Raw genomic sequence first — 19,341 nt, 5'->3', positions numbered from 1 at the left:
GAGGCTTAGGGATACCCCAGTTCATACCTGTTTATTCTCTCTGGAGCATATACTCAAGTATATCATACTAATCTTTCTCTTTGAGTCTTTTCTCCCCCTTCTCCTTATTCATTTATTTATTTTTTGTTTTGCCTTTATATCTGAATTTGTATAAATTAAATGGATAAGAAAACTTCTGTTGGACATGAAATTTGATGGGACGTTTCCATTGTGCCTCAAAAGGGGCACCAACCCTGTGTGTGACTGTCCCCTGCATTGCAGAATGTTTGACATTCCTGACTCCAGGGAACTAAATAGCACTAGCAATCCTCCCCTCATTATAACAACAAAAATATCCTTAAGAGGACTGGAATCCTTGAATTCCTTTCCTAATGTCATATTTTTCCCCCCACTGGTGATGATCTCCTTTGATAACCTTTGTTATTAATTTCTGTCTGAGAAAATTGCCAGTGATGAAATGTCCTAAATGTCCTCTGAAAGAGTAAAATCTTCTTTCAGAGGTCTTCATACGTTGTTGACTTATCAACATTCTTTCTCCAGTTTTCTTCCAGATTTAGTTTTCATTCTCATTTTTAGTCTGTTAATTCAGTAAGCATTTATTGAGTGTCCACTATGTGCCAGGCATTGGGGATACAAAGGTCAGAAAACTCATTCATGGTCTAAAAGGAAAGATGGATATATTAAAAAATAATCACTTTAATTTGGTGAGTTTAGTAAATAATAGTATATACATGTGGCAGGGTGATGAATGGTTAATTCTCTCTTAGAAGAAGAGAAGTTAGGTCTTCATAGGCAGAGTTGAACTAGATAAGTACAGACCCTTTTAAAGATGAAATGCTTATTTAAATAAAATTAATCATCACTTTTTGACATAGTACATATTAACAGTTACCATACTTCAGAACTTTAAGTACTTACCTCAAAGGCTGGTTGTGAGGCGCACAAGCATTCACTATAGGTTAGCTATGACTATGGTGAGAATCAATGTCCATATTAGCTTTGCAGATAACTATGAGATTGCCCTCCTGGAATATACTTCAGACTCTAGCTCAGAGGAGGGAGAGTGGCATATAGAAACAAAAGGCCCTTCACACCCAGGGGGAGTCATAGACCATGTGCACTCTGTGACTGCCCAATTCTAAACTTATTGAACAGGTAATCTTGAAATATGAAGAACCTTGGCTTCTGGTCAGATTCTGCTGCTAAATCTGAAGTGACTCTGGGTAAATTATTTTAACTTCAATTATAAGTCTCATTATTTTTACAATGTGAGGATTAAAAGACCCTTCCAGTAATATGTAATTCACTTACTATTACTTTTTTAATTCTCTAGTTTCATGGCACCTGGAGCTAAAGAAAAAGAGGAGAGGGGAGAGGTTTCTTTTACCAAAAAGTTAGTCTAATGGAGAACTGTAGAACCAGTAATTTGAATCATTCTAAAAGTAGCAAGGAACCAGAGAGAGATCAATTTAAGCTGTTAGCAGTCTTACTGAAGTTTAACCTGGATAAATTAGATGAGTTAGGTATTTTGTTTTTGCACCACAGAAGCCCTCACACGTTGATATAGTGGAACCTATTAATAACAAAACACAAACCTTTTTCTTTGGTTGTGCTACTGCTCTTTCCAGAGCAGCTTTTAGCCTTTCCTCCTGGTGTTTTTGTTTTTCTTTCACTTTCTCTTCACGCAACCTGTCAAGAGGGGAAGACATTGTTCTAACTATAAATCACAGAAAGTAAAAAAGACCTACATCATTACTATTTGGTAAAGAATTATCTAAATATTATAAAGTTTCCTTTAAGGTTAAATGAAAATAATACTTCATCTTCACCCAAATCTATGGGTTTTGAATATTCAGGTGAAATTCAACAACAAATCCTGTTTGTGGTGAAATGGGAAGAAAATGCATGTCACCATTTTGGAAGAAGTAAAATCTACCCAAACCTTGGTCTAAAACAAGCACCTCAGCAAAGCTTTCTCATCACTCCATTTACAGTTCAGTACTTCGCAGTTAATCCGTATGACGGCCACTTGAATTAATTTCCATCTATTTCCCCCCTTTTTAAACCTTTTTATTGAAGTATAATGTGCAGAAAAGTACACAGATCACAAGTGTATATAGTTCAATGGATAACCACAAAAACATACTTTCCAGTAAATCTTTTTGAATGTTATCCTCAAATTAAGGCCAAGAAATACTATTTGTCTTTGTTCTCTTTAGGGTTGTTATGAGGATAAAATTAAATGAGCTGACTTACGCAAACTGTCTAGTCCAATGCCTGGTGCAGAATAACCACTGGACAAGTGAGAGCTTTTTTATGGATGTATATAATTATCAATGTAAAATTCACTGAACATTTTTTATGCAAAATTAGGTGTTATGTTAGGTGCCTCCAAACCATGGGAAAAATCCAGTAAAATTCTCCTTTTGATAAGAATGATAAGTAATTGGAATTAGATTCATGTATCACTACTGGAAATAGTAGAAATTACAAGATGCAAATGCTCTTAGTGTAATTAGTCAAAGGTCTTCTGGAAGGAGTGATCTTTCATTTATGATTTCTTAAAAAATTTGCTTCATATTCAATAAAATCCCATCAGAATCACCTTAATATATTCTGAACTTTGTTTTTATATGGAGGAAACAATATCCCCCCCACCCCAGTAATGTAAGCAGTAACAAATTATCTAATATTAATGGCTACTCTTTGAGTACTTACTATATGCCAAGCATGCTTTAGCGCTTTTACATAGATAATTTAATCCTCACAACAACCCTGTGAGATAAGTTCCATTATTACTGCCATTTTACAGATAAGGAAACTGAAACTTGAGAGGTTGTGTGGCCTGCCTAAGGTCACAAAAGTTGTAAATGGCGGAACCTGGATTGAACCCAGGCGGGTCAGCTCTAATGCCCATGCTCATAGCCATAGTTCTAGTATGCCGGCCAACATGTTTTTTTGCTGTAACATGAACATTATTCCACCTATAAGCATTCTCTATATGCTACATTATACTAAGGATCATATTATATTTATAATAATCATTGCCTCAAAGGTAGTGTGTACATAAAATCCTTATTTAACTTGGTATGGAAATTTGTAAATCAGTGGATTCTCCGGGAAAGGCCCCAAGCTAGGCAAAGATGTGGGGACATGGGGGCTGGGCAGGGGTGGAGGTGAGGGTGGTGGTATGTGTTCCAGGGATGATAATCTTCATGAGATTATCTTGGGGAATAAATGAGTTAATGAGTAAATGTGATGTATGTAAGTGTTGGCAGTTAGGAACTGAGGAAAACCCTCATTACATGGCTCTAACTTTCAAACAATTCCTTCATAGATTGAGTCTCCCTGTAGTTTTCCAATGAAAGACTCCTAATTCTAGTCTTGGGCCCTTCACCACAAGTATAGTTCTCCTTCTACATGATAGCCCTTTGAAAATTTTCATGTAAGTAGTGAATATTCACTCTGAAAATTCACTTTTTCAGGCTAGAAGGACCCCTTGCCCATCCAAAACTATGTCATTTGCCCCTGATGAGCTCTTTCCTTCACAGTGCTCGTTTTACCATTGATAACGAGATAATTTATTTCGTAAGAATATGGATGTTATGTGTCTCCACACTAAATAATAGCTCCATGAGGAGGGCAGGGCTGAGTTTGATTCCACTGTATCTCTATATGGCGTATAATAGAGACTTGCCATATAACAGACTTCCTTAATGTGTGTGGAATCCAAGCAAAAACAGCTTCTCATTAAGTCTTTCACTACATTTATATCATAAGACAGTGACTGTACTTTTGCCGTCGTTCCTTCTGTTTCATCCTCTCAATTGCCTCCATGTTTTCTTTGGGAATGGATTCAATGAGATCACTCAGTTCCACCAGGCGAGACTCTACTTTTACCAGCTTTTGAACTGGGTTGAGGCTGCCAACCTCAGCATCTCCAATGCAGACTTTGTATACTTGATTAATTTTTTTACTAAGAGAGTCTATCAGTTTTTCCTGAGGTTGAGAAGTAAAGGAGAGCAGAAAACATAAAATTTCATTACTATTTTCTTGTTCATTCAATAAACGTAAAATTCCCTTTTACTATATTATAATGAAAAAGGCTTTTATGTTCTAAATATTTCCTTTTTTAAAAGAAAAACTTTAATACAACATAGAACAGTGAGAAAATGCAGCATTGAATTTATATTATAATTTATAGTCAGATCATTACTATAGTAACACCTTGGATTGTTTTCTTTAAAAATATTTCAGTCTAGGTATAAGAAGTAACTTAATGGGACAGATTGTCTTTTTGCTTGAATGTTTTTGTGTATCATTCCCATTCAAGTAGACACTACATAAACATTTTAAATCCTTTTTTTCCCCACTCTAATGCATTTCCTAGCAGCACAGTGTGTGAGCTCCCTTTTTTGCACTTACTATTCTATTTGCTAAAACTGTAATCCTGTATGATAGTTATTTGCGTACACGCCTTATCTCCCCTCCTAGACTGTAAGCACCTGGAAGGCAGGAGCTATTTCTTATTTTTACACTTATATCTAAAGCAGCACCTTGCACATAACTGTGCACTTAATAAATGTTTGCTGAATAAATGAATGCATTCTCTAAGAGGAAAAAAAAAGTTACAAGCAAACAGATTCCTAAGCTGGCCTATAAAACCTTTTGAGGAGTTTTCATTCTCTCCATTGGGAAGCCATTCTAGTACTCTAGTCTAAGCAGAGGCTTAGGCCAAACCTTGCTGATCCCTGTACCTGGCCACTGTGCCGTTTTAACTGTTGGTAGAGATGCTCGAGCTTGTAGGTAACATGTTTCGGGACCATAAGGAAACTTTCTTTCTGTCTCTCCACTGTGTACCCGGCATTCGCAGATAAAAGGATCTCAATAAACTTCTGGGCAAAGTAAATCGTTCTCCAGGTAGCATCCTGCCCCCATTCCTGCTTCTGCTCAGGAAGATGAGAATCACCATAAAGCCAAGGACAAATAATACTCAAGACAGATGTAGCTCCAGGAGCCATGCGAGACCCCTCCTGAAACCACAGACTCATTACAGAGCCACCAACCCTTAATTACAAGTCAAGATCTGTTACCAATAGTTTACTTCAAACAGCTTGTCTGTCCCACCTCCTAGTTTAACAAGCTTTCTGATGGTCCTGTTTGCCATAAAGTCCCCCGTTTTTCTTCTAAAGTAACACTTACTGTATTCCCTATTTATATTTAAAACATGCTTCTTCTAGGAAATTTGGAGAAATACAAAATAATGAAAAGTTAAAAAAAGCAAAAGTCCTATTTGCCATAAAGCTTCTTTTTTCTCTCCCTTTCTAAATAACATTTATTGTATTCCCTATTTATATTAACACATTCCTTTTAGAAACTTTAGATATATAGAAAAATATAAAAGGAAAAAAGTATAAGTAACTCATCAAGGGGCTAAAATATTGTACTTGGATATGAAAAAAATTACTGCAATGTGGGTCATTAAAAATATATATTCTGAGAAAACATCTTTAATATGAGAATGATTAGTAGTTGATGGAAGTTTTGTGGGGAAACCTCTTGAACACTTAGAAAGAGCTTTAGAGATGGATGGGCAGCGACCTTTAGCATGTCTTTTCTTTTTAAGTTCTGCCTGTCAAACAGGAGAGGAAAAGACAAGGAGAGATATTTTATTAAGATAAGAACAGTGTAAGAAGTAGGATTGGGGAATGAGGTTAAAGAAAATACTCATGTATGAAAAAGAGATTGAGGGCCTGGCCCAACAGAGCAGAAGGACAAGGAAAAAGGGAGCTCAAGGCACAGGCCTACAGATGACAGAGAAGTAAAGTATCAGTCCCATCCCTGGAGCTGCCACCAGATGGCGGGCCCAGCCCAGAGCACCTTGGAGGAGGGGCAGCCAAGAGAGGCTGCAGGAAGTGGGAGGAGCTGCTGCCTCCTGCTGTGTAGCGGGACAGGATTGTGACAGGACCGTGAAAAGCTCTGAATACTGGATATGAACTCTGGATGCCTTCAGCAGTGAGTGGGAAGTGATCTGACCAGAGCAATGTTTAGGAGAAATAGTTGTATCAGAACTGGATAGGCGAGGGGGTAGATGTCTAGATGACCTTTAAAGTCCTTTCCAACTCAAGGATTCTGTAGTTCTAATCCATGTCATGTTCTGCTGAGTGCTGACTATAAACAACTTTCGCAATTGAACTTGATTAGCTCCCTGTGCCAAAGAACAATAAAATGAGAGATGAGGACGTTCTGCAAATTGAACAACGGAATAGCTTACATTCCATTTCATGTTCGATAAACAGACAACTGCACAAAACAACATGTATGAATCTCACAAACATAATGTTGAGAGAAAGAAACCAGACAAGCCAGACATACTACATGATTCCATTTATATAAAGTTCAAAAACATGAAAGCTAATCGATGGTGAGAGAAGTCAAGATGGTAGAGACTGGAACGGGGTGTATGGTAGAGACTGGAACGGGGCATGCGGGAGGCTTCTGGGGGTGGTAATGGTGTGTTCACCTTGAGGAAACTCCTTGAGAGATAAACTTAGGATCCGTGTACTTTTCAATATTACATTATAATTGAGTTTAAAATTTTATTTTAAAAGTAAAATACTGAATCAAGGAAAAATGTTTTTAGGGGATTAAGTACAGTTAAGAGTGTGGAAATTTTGAAAGAATAAAATACTCATAGCTCCAAAATACCTATGATAATTTATGAATGTCAAAATTAGACACAGCTATGCTTATTCACTCATAAAGGATTATGTTTTGCACATTTCAACATAGGAAAAGAATGGGAGTGGGGAAGCTGGAAAATCCTTAGAAAAGAATACTTTCCCCTGCCAATTGTCCTGCTCTGCCTCTGCTTCTCTGCCCCAACATTTCACATTTTTGGGAGACACTGTGAATTATTAGCTCCATTTTCCTGGAGTATATAATACATGGATGCCAAAATTACACTTGTGACCCAAATGTCATAGTCTTTAAAAAAGTAATTTGCAGATCAATTCTATCGTCTCAATTTAGGGCTCTGGTTGCTTCAAAGTTTGAGTATTGAGATGCCACTTTTTTTCGTAGCCACCCTAAATTTGGATGAAAGGGGCTTGGTGGAGGGCATGGGGAGATACCACTGATATTCACCTGACGTTTTTCATGTTAATCAGTTTCAGAATTATTTAAAACAGAATTGAAGGGTGGAAACAACCTAAGTGTCTGTCAACAGATGAATGGATAGACAAACTGTGGTATAAAAATACAGCGGAATATTATTTGGCTGTAAAAAGGAATGAAATTCTGACGCATGCTACAACATGGATGAACCTTGAAAACATGCTAAGTGAAATAAGCCATACACAGAAGTCCAGATACTGTATGCTTCCATATATATGAGGCAACTTTATAGAGACAGAAAGTAGAACAGAGGTTACCAGAAGCTGGAAGGTGGGGGAATGGGGAATTATTGTTTAATGGGTATAGAGTTTCTGTTTGGGATGATGAAAAATTCTGTAAATAGATAATGGTGCTGCTATGCCATATTGCAAATATACTTAATGCCACTGAATTGTACGCTTAAAATGGTTAAATTGTAAATTTTATGTTATGTATATTTTACCACAATTTAAAAAAAGGTTTAAAAAAAACCCCAGCATTGAAGAACTGAGAGGTGGCTGTCATCACACTTCCTGCTCTGGCAGTGCACAGCCCCATCCCCTCCTACCTCCGGGTGTTATGCCACCCTAGGAAATGTGGGCTGTGAAGGAGCCATACACAGGTTTGTCTTTTATAACCCTGCCCACCTATGGGTAGGGGAGCACAGTCATCTTCTGATAGAGTCCCCTTAAATCTACCTCTGTTTGAAAATCAAGTTCATAACTATAATTGTGATATTAGTCTCACATATGAGTTTTGAATTTTATTCATTTGAGATTTTTACAAGAAAACCAATGTTAGCTGGAGTTTGTTATGGATCTTAAAACTAACCTAAGCATTCATTCAACAAACATTTATTGAGCACTTACTTTATGAGGACACTAAACTTAGCTGACTAGATAGGGTAAGACAGTCCCTACCCTGGGGTTTGCATGGAGCTGGGAGAAACCAGCATGCAAACAGATAAGCACACATGGATCTATGCAGACCCAAAAGGGCCACAATCTATTACAAGCTCACTGTTGGGAAGATAATTCCATTCAGTGCTGATTCAGTGCTTCCTCTGTTAATTATTTGCCCCTCAAATTAATACCAAAATGATCACAGGTAGTGAACTACTTCATATGTTTGGTAATATGTATACTGACTAAAAGAAATGTATTTATAGGTGGGGAAAATCTCAGCATCATACTTTGTAACTTTTTTTAAAAAATTTATTTATTCATTTATTTTTGGCTGTGTTGTGTCTTCGTTTCTGTGCGAGGGCTTTCTCTAGTTGCGGCAAACGGGGGCCACTCTTCATCGCGGTGCGCGGGCCTCTCACTATCATGGCCTCTCTTGTTGTGGAGCACAAGCTCCAGACGCGCAGGCTCAGCAGTTGTGGCTCACGGGCCCAGCTGCTCCGCGGCATGTGGGATCCTCCCAGACCAAGGCTCGAACCCATGTCCCCTGCATTAGCAGGCAGACTCTCAACTACTGCGCCACCAGGGAAGCCCCATACTTTGTTACATTTTAAGAGAACTCCAATGCCAATTTGAATGCTTTCTATCTACTGTGTAAATTAGCTATTACATATTGACAAGGTAATTAGTTTCAAGCTGCTTTCCTGGCTCTATCATCAACCTGGGACTTGTGGTTTGCTTTAATTCCCCTATTCCAATGCTTAATACACAGGGAATGCAGATTATTATTATCATGAGCCAAAATAAAATTACTACAGGCAAAGAATGATTACCTGAGCATCTGAATTAAATTCTCCAAAACTAAATAGCCTGGACCTTAATTCCAGTTCTGCTGCTTTTTCCTCTTCTCTTACACAGTTAGCCTTAAGCATTTCCTTGTGTTCCAAAAGAAACTCTATGTTTGTATTTCTATTGCAAAAGAAGAAAGAGACCCTTGTCTGTAATTTGTGGTTTAGTGAAATAAGCCGTCAGTCAGGAGCTTCAGCACTCCCTCCAGATCATGTGTCAACATCCTATGTCTAGCAAGCCAAATACAAGTTTATATTTTAAGACATTGACAAAGTACATGCAACTTTTCAGGTTAAAGTGAGAAAAATAAATGCACAGATGCTTTTTAACTTCCATCAGGAAGCATTTTCTCACCCCACCCCCACTTCTGTGGTTCCCCTGAGTCCCCCAAATAGAAAGCAGCAGAGCTGAGGTATCGGGAGCCCAAGCTGTGTGACCTAGTATGTCAGTGTTCTCAAACCTGGCTGATAATCAGAATATCTGAGGAGCCACTGGGTAAAGTACAGACTCCTGACTACTCACTTAGAGATTCTGATATAGATCCCCTTTTCCTGCCCAACCATACCCACCCCATCCCCTCAAATCATATTGTCAGGGCGGGGGCCCCATACACTGAGGACTGGGAGAGAGGAGACAAGGATTAAAAGGATACAGTAGTCTACTGGGTGGTTATGAGATTATGGTTTTAGGTTCTTAACTTATGAACAAGTTAATATGTTCCGAAGTTCAATGTAGTTTGACTTAACTATTTAAAAAGATTGCCGTCTTCTGATCCAGAAGACTCTTTCCAAAAAGGTTCTACACATTTTTAGAATGAGTAGATATAAAGATCTATTCTCTGCAACTTGAAGCTATTTTCCAAAATTGTAATCATATAAAATTTTAGAGTAGAAAAGAATTTTGTGAGTCATCAAATCCAGCCTCCTTCCCAACAGAAATCCTTTTTTATAATAGCCCTGATATATCAATATGTACATTATAAAATGATATAGTATTTAAGTCACACACAAAAAAAACTTTTGCTGAGAGTCACAGTCAAGGAAAATGCATTTATTAGCATTATCATCCAAAGCATGGATTAGCCAGATGATAGCATAAAACTGTATGGAACAAAAATTAAGGCAGTAGGTGACATTTCAATTCTTTTTAATCTCTTAAATTGTCTTTTATTATTGCTAGCTAGGAAAATATTTTGACAAGTGAAAGTAGGGACTAAAATTAAACTAAAGCCAGTCTATTCTGTGTAAATATAACTTCTACCTTTTACACTCTTCAGTGTAAACTATTATTAACAAAAATCCCATCCTAAATCCAGAGAGACCACAAGGAAGGGCCATACATAAATGAGTTGGACTTTACCTCTGGTTAGAAATCTGTTAATAGAATAAGTCTACTTGTTTTTAATGACTTACATTTTATCCTGTATAAGTTTTTCTCTTTTATTTACATCTTCAAGATTTTCATCTACATCTTGGGAGTATTGTACCAAAGTAAGATTCTGCTCTTCCAGCTCTGTGAGGACCTGAAGTAACTCTTCGGGTTCTTTGAAATAAAGTTCTGGCTCCTAATCAATCAATAATGAAGAATATAATTCACTTAAAAACATGCTACCTGTGTACATGTGACATCTAGGAAAAAAACAGTGGGGTAAAGGAATACCGTTCTGATTATGAGGGAGACATGGGCAGAGAGTGACAAAGGAGCCTATTTCCACGTGAGAGCTGGCCTTCAGGAAGAGAGCACTTTGGGTGTTAGGGGGAGATGAAGGTTATTAGAGAAGGGGAAAAGGAAGAGAGTGAGGAAAAGAGAAAGAAGAAGAGATGGAGCAGAGGAGGAGGCAAGGGCAGGAAAAAGGGAAAGGCAGGTCTAGGGAAAGGTAAGGGGAGAGGAACAGAAGAACGAGAAAGACAGGAGGCTAAGTGAAGGTCATTTTCTCACCACATTTTAATGATTTTCTATATTCCAAAATTTTAAGTATAAGTTTATATTACTTTAAGTAAATTTAATTATTAGCAAGATGACTTGGATATTTGCACACCCATGTTCATCACATTTACTATAGCCAAGAAGTGGAAGTAACCTAAATGTCCATCAACGGATGGATGGGTAAAGAAAATGCGGTATATCCATTCAGCCTTAAAAAAGAAGGAAATCCTGTCATTTGCTACAATATGGATAAACCTGGAAGACATGAGGACATGAGACTAAGCAAAATAAGCCAGTCACGAAAAGACAAATACTGCATGATTCCACTTTTACGAGGTATATAAAGTAATCAAACTCTTAGAAATGTAAAGTAGAACGTGGTTGCCCAGGGCTAGAGGGAGTGGGCATAGGGGAGTTGTTCAATTGGTGTATAGTTTCAGTTTTGCACGATGAAAAAGTTCTAGAGGTCTGTTACACATCAATGTGCTTATAGCTAACACTACAGTACCATACACTAAAAAATGCTTAAGATGGTAAATTATGTTTTTTCTACAATTAAAAAAAAAAGACTTGGATAAGGTATGTTATACATAATACATGGATGGTGTTTTCAAGTGTTTCCCATTCGTTTTGAGTTTCTGTGGTTATATTTAGGGTGGGATTGGCTCAAAGTCAGGGTTGTAGCCATACAGGGCTGTTTTGTTGAAGGTCAATTTATCTCACAGTCCAGCTACCCAGTATATCTCAAGCCCCAATAAAATGATAAACAATCAGAAGGTGGTTATTTTTACAGGAAAATTGTAGATAATGTATATCTCCTAAATTGTTACCTTCTCATAGACCTTTATTTATTTATTTATTTATTTATTTATTTAATCTTTTGGCCACAATGTGTAGCATGCGGGATCTTAGTTCCCCAACCAGGGATGGAACCAATGCCCCCTGCAGTGGAAGCATGGAGTCTTAACCACTGGACTGCCAGGGAAGTCCTGACATTTATTTTTCATTAAATGTCTGATGACAAAGATGAACTGTATATAACTGGAGAACAGTATCAAAATCATATTTTCTTCTGGAAAGTTGTGGAATATTTGGAATAGGACATTTTAATTTCAAAAGAAGAAATGAGCATCTATACTTTTCACCAAACACAATTTTTAAATCAAGAAAGATCATCTGGTTACCAGATCATAGTCCATATCATCATTTAAAAAGAATTCCAAACTGTCTTCTGAACTGATACTTTCAGCTCGGCTGTAAAAGAAAAAGAAAATGCCTGATTTCTGAGCCACTTTCTGTCAACAGATTTGCTTTCATTTCTAAATTGTCTTTGGAACCTAACTGTAACATAGTTCTTTTCAATAGCCTGTTTAGCCTTTTAGGGAATTGCTGATTGCTGGAATCCATGGATTCCATGAATATGCAAAAGAAAATCAGATTCAGTCCCAGACAAGGGTGACATACGCAAACAGACCACAAGGAAGGGCCATGCCACATGATACCAATTATTTGAAGTGCATCTATAAAATTTCAAATTTAAAAAAAATTAAACAAACACATGACAATCTATATTGCTACATCTGCTTAGTCCTTTTTAAGGCAGTCTTCTTGAGAAACTAAACATGTGCTCTAGTGCTCAAAACAAAACGTGTGTTCCAAGTAACACAATATTTGTCTTTTTAAGAGTAGATTTTACCTTTTAAAATATCTTCTGATCAGGCTGAGGAAATGTTGGTTGGGGGGTGGGGTGGGTGATGAGGTACATCTTTAAAGAATAATTATATGGCTTGCAAGGTGGCTCTGGAAAAATCCTTTAAGAAGGATAAATGGAAAATGATTGGAATATTAAGAGGGGCAGGGACTAAGGAGAGAGTAAGGCGGCTGTTGGTGTGATCTAGGTAAGTAACACTTTCAAGTAGAGGGTAGTGATGATGGGAAAAGTGAGTAAATTGTTGGGGCTTGGGAGGAGAATCTAGAGATGCATGAAAGAAAGAATTCATGGGAACCAAGAATAGAAAGAGCTACTGGGGCCAAAGCAGAAGAGACAAAGATGACTCCAACTCTTGTAGTTTGTGAGCCTGGAATAATGGAGGTTGCACTAACAGGAAGGAAAACGGTTAAAGGATGGGATGAGAACAAGATTAAGATCTGCTTTGTTCATGTTGAGTTTGAGGGGACAAAGTAACCTACCTGGAGCTGCCTGTTAGGCAATGGGAAATAAGTTGTAGGAAAACTGAGAAAGGGCCATAGAAGTAAATGAATATTTGGGAAACATCCCCTGAGAAAGCATTTGGTACTGCTGTCCATGCCACTCTTCTTGTATTCAGTGATAGCATTTTCTAATCAATCTTCTCCCACCTCTCTGATACTCTTTTACCTTTTGGGGTTCCTTTTCTTTGGGTCTGTGGTTCCTCAGCCTTCTTGCCTCTCATTCTAACCATTCTTTTGGGCTGATCTCATCCTCTCTCACAGATTCAACCACTGCTAATATACTGACTCTCACATCTCTCTCTCCTTCTCTTGAGCTCTGGACTTCAATGGCCAGCCTCTAACTGGACACCAATATCCACTTGGGTGTCCCCTAGGGAGCTCAAACCAACACATCCAAGATCACACTCCTTATCCTCCTCCCAGGCCTGCTTCCCTTACTGTGTTCCCAGTATCATTGAATGACAACATCATACACCCGGTTGCCACACTAGACATTTGGAAGTTATCTGTGGCCACTCTCTTTTCCTCACACTTCCCCCAAAGTGTAGGGGAAGCCTGTCAATACCACTTCCCTGATGTGTCCCACAGCCTTTCCTTCTTTGTTCCCGCTGGTTGAGGCAGTCCATTATCTCTCACCTGATGAACTGTGACAACAGGCTCCTAACTGGCCCCTCCACCTCTAGTTTCATCCCTGTCCATTTTATTCTCTAAAATACCACCATATCCAATTTTCTAAAATGCAGATCTGATTGGGTCTCTGTCACACACTTGCTAAAACCCTCAGTGGCTCCCAGGGCACTTGGAGCAAAACATAGACTCCTTTGGATGGCACCACTGCTTCCCTGTTCATGATACAATACCTATTTACCCCTCGAGCCTCGCCCACTTGCACCCTGCAGCCCAGCCATTCTGAACAGAGCCAAACGCCGTCACCCCTGTCCCAGAAGGCCCCTCCCTCTTCCAGAGCGTGTCCTCACTGACCCCTCCTCCTCACCAGACGCAGCTTAGATGCCACCTGATCTGGAGGGTGTTCACTGATCCCACCCTTGCTTTCTCAGTCCCTCACCTCTCCTCTGGGCTGAGAGTCCTTCCTTTGCATGCCTGTGGCATCCTGAGCTTATCCTTCCAATGGCCTTATCACATTATAGTGTAACTGACGAATTCCTTGTCTGTCTCCCTCTCTAGATGGTAAGCTCCTGGAGGGCAGAGACTGTCTTTTATTTATTGCTGGCCCTGCAGGGCACTCAATAAATATGTGCTGAGTAAATGAAAGAAACTAGGAGAGTGGTGAGCTTTCTGAGAGAGTGAATGTGACATTTGAGTATTACTGTGTGCATCAACATGAAGAACCCTTATGATATTCTGTATTTGAGTGTATCTTGACTCTGTTGATATAAATATCCTGGTTGGGATATTATACTACAATTTTGTAAGATGTTACTATTGGGGGAAACTGGGTAAACCATAGTGGGACCTCTCTGTATTTTTTTCTTACAACTGCGTGTGAATCTACAATTATCTCAAAATGAAAATTTAATTAAAAACACAACAAAACAGTGACTCCTAAATGCCACAGAAGTGCAGTCACCCCAGGGCCCCTGGAATTCAGAGCACAGTGTCTGTGTTGGCTTTTGTCATGGATAATACAGTGCTGGCCCAGATCCTTCCTTTGGGGCTGATGCACCCATCCTAGACATCAACATATTTTCTTAAAAGCTCCCCTGGGGTAGCTAGGGTTGAGAACTACCAATTTATGAAATAATGAGTATAAATGAGTCAATAATCAAATAAGGGAAGAAACAAAAAACGCTTTATAGTCTTATTGCAGCAATTTTGAATGACATGGTAAAATTGCAAACACACAAGTCAGCAGTGGATTCAAACAACTGGGCAGTGAATTCTGAGAGGCAAAGACCCAAGATGCAGGGCGCAGGCAGTTTCTGCAAATAGCAGTTGTAGGCCCTCATCAAAGGGTGCAGGGAGGCCTATGAGAGCTTGGTCACGTCAGGAGCACATGGAACCACTACCTCCGGCATCTGTTATGGTGGGTGTGGATACGTGGTACATATGTTAAAGAAAGGCTAAAAGAAATATTTGCTAAAAAAAAAAATTCACAGTTTCCAAGAGAGTTAATCAATATGTACCGTACTTTGATAAGGATGATTTCTTTTGCTCTAGGGTGGGAGTGGTCGTCTTGCGCGGTTTTGCTGTTCAGAATGTCCAGGTGAAGTCCATGTCATTGGTGATGGTGGAAGTGAAAAAAATAACATGTAATTAGAAGTGAGTCCTTGTTATTTGGTACAAGATATTCATTTTTTCTGCACCGATATGCCCATTACTTTTTTTTTTTTAACTATTTTTTTTTTAAATTATTTATTTATTTTTGGCTGTGTTGGGTCTTCGTTTCTGTGCGAGGGCTTTCTCCAGTTGCGGCAAGCGGGGGCCACTCTTCATCGCGGTGCGCGGGCCTCTCACTATCGCGGCCTCTCTTGTTGGGGAGCACAGGCTCCAGACGCGCAGGCTCAGTAATTGTGGCTCATGGGCCTAGTTGCTCCGCGGCATGTGGGATCTTCCCAGACCAAGGCTCGAACCCGTGTCCCCTGCATTGGCAGGCAGATTCTCAACCACTGCGCCACCAGGGAAGCCCTGCCCATTACTTTTTAAAAATTATTATTAGAATAATAATCATATAGGAAATAGAGCTCTTTTATTCTACTACTTTTGGTTCCAAGCATAAAGTTAAAGGCACTGTTTGGGGTGGGGGGTGCGTATTATCAAAAACATGGCACAACTATTAAAGGTCACAAATCAGGGACGTAGATGGTGAAATATAAACCATGGTTCTATTTTTACCTAATCATACATATTTCTAATCACAGATTTTAAAAGATCAAGATATAAAATAAAAATTATGGACTTCAATTATTACATCTTGTGGAGAGACCTACCATAGGCCCATACAAGTCGCCCATGCACTCATTCCCCTGACACCAGTGTCTGGGCCTGACCCTGGTCTGAAACTGAGAAGTGGGCAAAACTGGTCTTGGGTCTCTGCATCCACTGGCCCCCAGGTCCCCCCACCCCAGCCAGGCCACGCTTCCTCATGCCTGTGCTCTCATGACTTCCAATCACCCTTTCTGCTATTCTGTCTTGAAACCACAGCAGGTCCCACTCTTCCACCCTGTACCTGGGAAGTTCCTACTTATTCTTCAAAATCCAGCTCAAACGTCACCTCCTCTTAAAGACTCTTCTGGGACTTCCCTGGTGGCACAGTGGTTAAGAATCCGCCTGCCAATGCAGGGGACAAAGTTTCGATCCCTGGTCTGGGAAGATCCCACACGCCATGGAGCAACTAAGCCCATGCGCCACAACTACTGAGCCCGCACGCCACAACTACTGAAGGCCGCATGCCTAGAGCCTGAGTTCCGCAACAAGAGAAGCCCCCGCTCACTGCAACTAGAGAAAGCCCGCATGCAGCCATGAAGAACCAACACAGCCAAAAATAAATAAATAAATTTATATATATAAAAAAAAAAGACTGTTGTAAATGCCTCAGGCATAGATCACATTTTTTGCTTTTGCTCCCAGACCCCTCACTATCACTGCTGTATCGTTTGCCCTATTGTATTGTATTGTATTGTATTGTATAGGTCCAGGTTGCAGAGCTATGTCCTATTGGTCTTTGTGTACTCAGAGTCTTAAAAAGTACCCGATACATTGTATGCCTCCAATATATACATGGTGAGTGAGGGAAGGGAAGAAAATGGATGAAGAACCAGTGGATTCTACCACCGCCATAAATTACCATCTTAAGCTTTTAAACTGATACTGGAACACATATTACTAAAACGTCTTGTTAAGGGATGTTATTTAAACTGAGTGACTTCTATATTCAAGATTTTAAAGAGAAGAAGACATTGACCCCACCACCTACTTCCTCCACCCCCTCCCCTACACTCTACTCCAGATCCTCTAACAGGCAAAGTAATATGTCTTAAATAATTTGGGTCCTAATTGGCCTCACAGTCCGAAGGAACTCACTTTCTCAATCTGCTGGCCAAGTGCACTTATATCAGGGTTGTTTCTGGGCAGGCAGATTGCACTGTTGAGCTTTACCTGCACCACTAAATACCTCCAGTGGTTGACAGCAGGATAAAGGAGAGGAGTCACCAGAAGTCAGCCTGCATGGTGTGGGGTTGGGGGGCGGGGTCACAAACTCGAATGACTACAGGGCAGGGCAGGCTGAGGCTGAAGGCATTCTTGGAGTTGATTATGGGCATGGTAGAGCTTCCTCGGTCTTCCCAGTTACTTCCCTGAGTTACTGGCCAATGGCAGTCACCTGGTTGCCATTGACCTGGTTTGCTGGGCCCTGGAAATGGGTCCATCAATACCAGAAGGCAGGCCTGAACCACAGGAATGAGGAGGTCCAGCCAGGAAGGACCTCAGGGGATGTGCTAGTCAGCCAGGGACAACTCGTGCCAGATCTTCTGCCCCTGACTTCTCTGCCAGTTCTGTCCATTCGCCCATCTCTCTGAGTTTTGTAATAATGTCAAGAGAGAGAGAAACAGAACTCCTAGCTCCCCAGGATTAAGGGTGATGTGGACACTACCCTCTGTTTTCCAGGTTAGTTTATAGGTCCTGGATCTCCACTTTGAGATGGGCACCTGTTCTGGCTTTGTTTTTGTGAGTGAAGTGCCAAAGCCCCAGTGTTACCTTGGCCACCCCTTCCCAGAGAAGAGTCTTCTGAAAATGATATCCTCCTGGACTCCTCCATGTTGCCCTCTCTTCTCCTTGTACTTAATTCTAGAACAGAAAATAAACAAGGTGGGGAGGGGGGAACACTTCTGAGAATGACAGCTTTGTTTCAGGGTGAAGGTAGAGTTATTGTGAAAACTTCCAGGGACAGAAATTTAAGATGGGGACACGGTAACCAGCAAACGTATTATGCAGACGGCCAGGGCTGGTCTCTGGAGCAGGCGGGATGGATGAGGACTGACCTGGGGGGCCTGAGGAGGTCTCTCTTTCCCATAGCAGTCTGTCAGAACCGCTAAAATCCGAATGTTAGCCATTCACTCCTCTGGACTGAGACTCACTGCTTTCTTTTTTTTTTTTTTTTAATTAATTAATTTATTTATTTATTTTTGGCTGTGTTGGGTCTTCGTTTCTGTGCAAGGGCTGTCTCCAGTTGCAGCGAGCGGGGGCCACTCTTCATCGCGGTGCGCGGGCCTCTCACTGTTGCAGCCTCTCCTGTTGCGGAGCACAGGCTCCAGACGCGCAGGCTCAGTAGTTGTGGCTCACGGGCCTAGCCGCTCCGTGGCATGTGGGATCTTCCCGGACCGGGGCACGAACCCGTGTCCCCTGCATTGGCAGGCGGATTCCTAACCACTGCGCCACCAGGGAAGCCCCTCACTGCTTTCTGAGCATCCTCTAGTTAGATGAGAAGTCTAGGAGAACTGCATCTTAAGTTGTCAAATGCAAATACTTCTCAGTTTTCCTTTCATGGGTTTTTTCTCTTGTCAAACATCATGTATTGGGTTTAACTGCTTGATGCTTTATACACATGATCTGATTTAATCACACTCAGCACAGTGAGGGACACAAGAGAACTGAGCAGGGCAGCCACCCCTGGTGTGCTGACAAATGTTTAACAACCGGCTCTCTGGGAAAAAGATTCTCCCTGATTTGTAATTTGCCGATTTCAGTAGTGTAAAAGCTCTCACACCTAAGGCTCAGGATTAGCTCTCAGCTGAAGAATGCAGATCATCAGAACCCTCTTTCTGTGTGGCTCTCTCCCCTCCAGTACTCTGCTCTAGGAACTCCAGCCACCATGTCCTCCCTACGCCCAGCTCTGCCTTTTCAATCCATGGGGACTGCTGAGTACCCCATCCCCATGCTGTGTCCTGGAAATGCTCTCCAGGCAGCACACTGAGGCCAGCACAGGACTCATTTCATTTGTTTCCCCTCCCTCAGGGATTACTTTGCTTTGCTCCTTGATGTCTGATGTCTTAAAACTGTTGTTCCATATATTTTTCAGGCAAGAGGGTAAGTCTGGTCCTTGTTACCCCAAGGTTGCTGGAAGTATAAGTCTTCTTCTTCAATTTGCGACCCTAGGTTCATCACTTACGAAATTCTTACATGTAATAGGATCTATTCCTGGTCCATTGAGCTGGCTTCCTAACACCAGTACCATACTGTTTTAATTTCTGAGACTCTGTAATAATATGTTATATAACATTTTAAAGGATAAGTAACAACCCCCCCGCTACCTTCTCGCTTCAAAAGTATTTGTTTATCTTTC

General features: G+C 40.4%; 2 protein-coding genes across 2 annotated transcripts in view; one reads left to right on the top strand and one right to left on the bottom strand.

Moving 5' to 3' along the window:
* The window catches only part of CCDC38 (coiled-coil domain containing 38), a 43,715-nt gene that overhangs the window by 1,546 nt on the left and 22,828 nt on the right, over positions 1-19,341 (bottom strand). Inside the window, exons 7-14 of the mRNA XM_082419568.1 lie at positions 17,757-17,846; positions 15,193-15,250; positions 12,017-12,086; positions 10,319-10,470; positions 8,891-9,026; positions 4,758-4,946; positions 3,794-3,999; positions 1,596-1,689 (exon numbers count right to left, since the gene is read on the bottom strand). Coding sequence (XP_082275694.1) covers positions 1,596-1,689; positions 3,794-3,999; positions 4,758-4,946; positions 8,891-9,026; positions 10,319-10,470; positions 12,017-12,086; positions 15,193-15,250; positions 17,757-17,846 — 995 coding nt within the window. The remainder of the gene's footprint in view (positions 1-1,595; positions 1,690-3,793; positions 4,000-4,757; positions 4,947-8,890; positions 9,027-10,318; positions 10,471-12,016; positions 12,087-15,192; positions 15,251-17,756; positions 17,847-19,341) is intronic.
* The window catches only part of SNRPF (small nuclear ribonucleoprotein polypeptide F), a 36,334-nt gene that overhangs the window by 9,421 nt on the left and 7,572 nt on the right, over positions 1-19,341 (top strand). The gene's annotated exons all lie outside the window — the stretch shown is intronic.

Source organism: Balaenoptera physalus (genome assembly GCF_965194825.1).
Source record: "Balaenoptera physalus genome assembly, chromosome: 13".
In the NCBI taxonomy this organism is placed as follows: Eukaryota; Metazoa; Chordata; class Mammalia; order Artiodactyla; family Balaenopteridae; genus Balaenoptera; species Balaenoptera physalus.
This window is presented reverse-complemented; position numbering and strand designations above follow the sequence as displayed.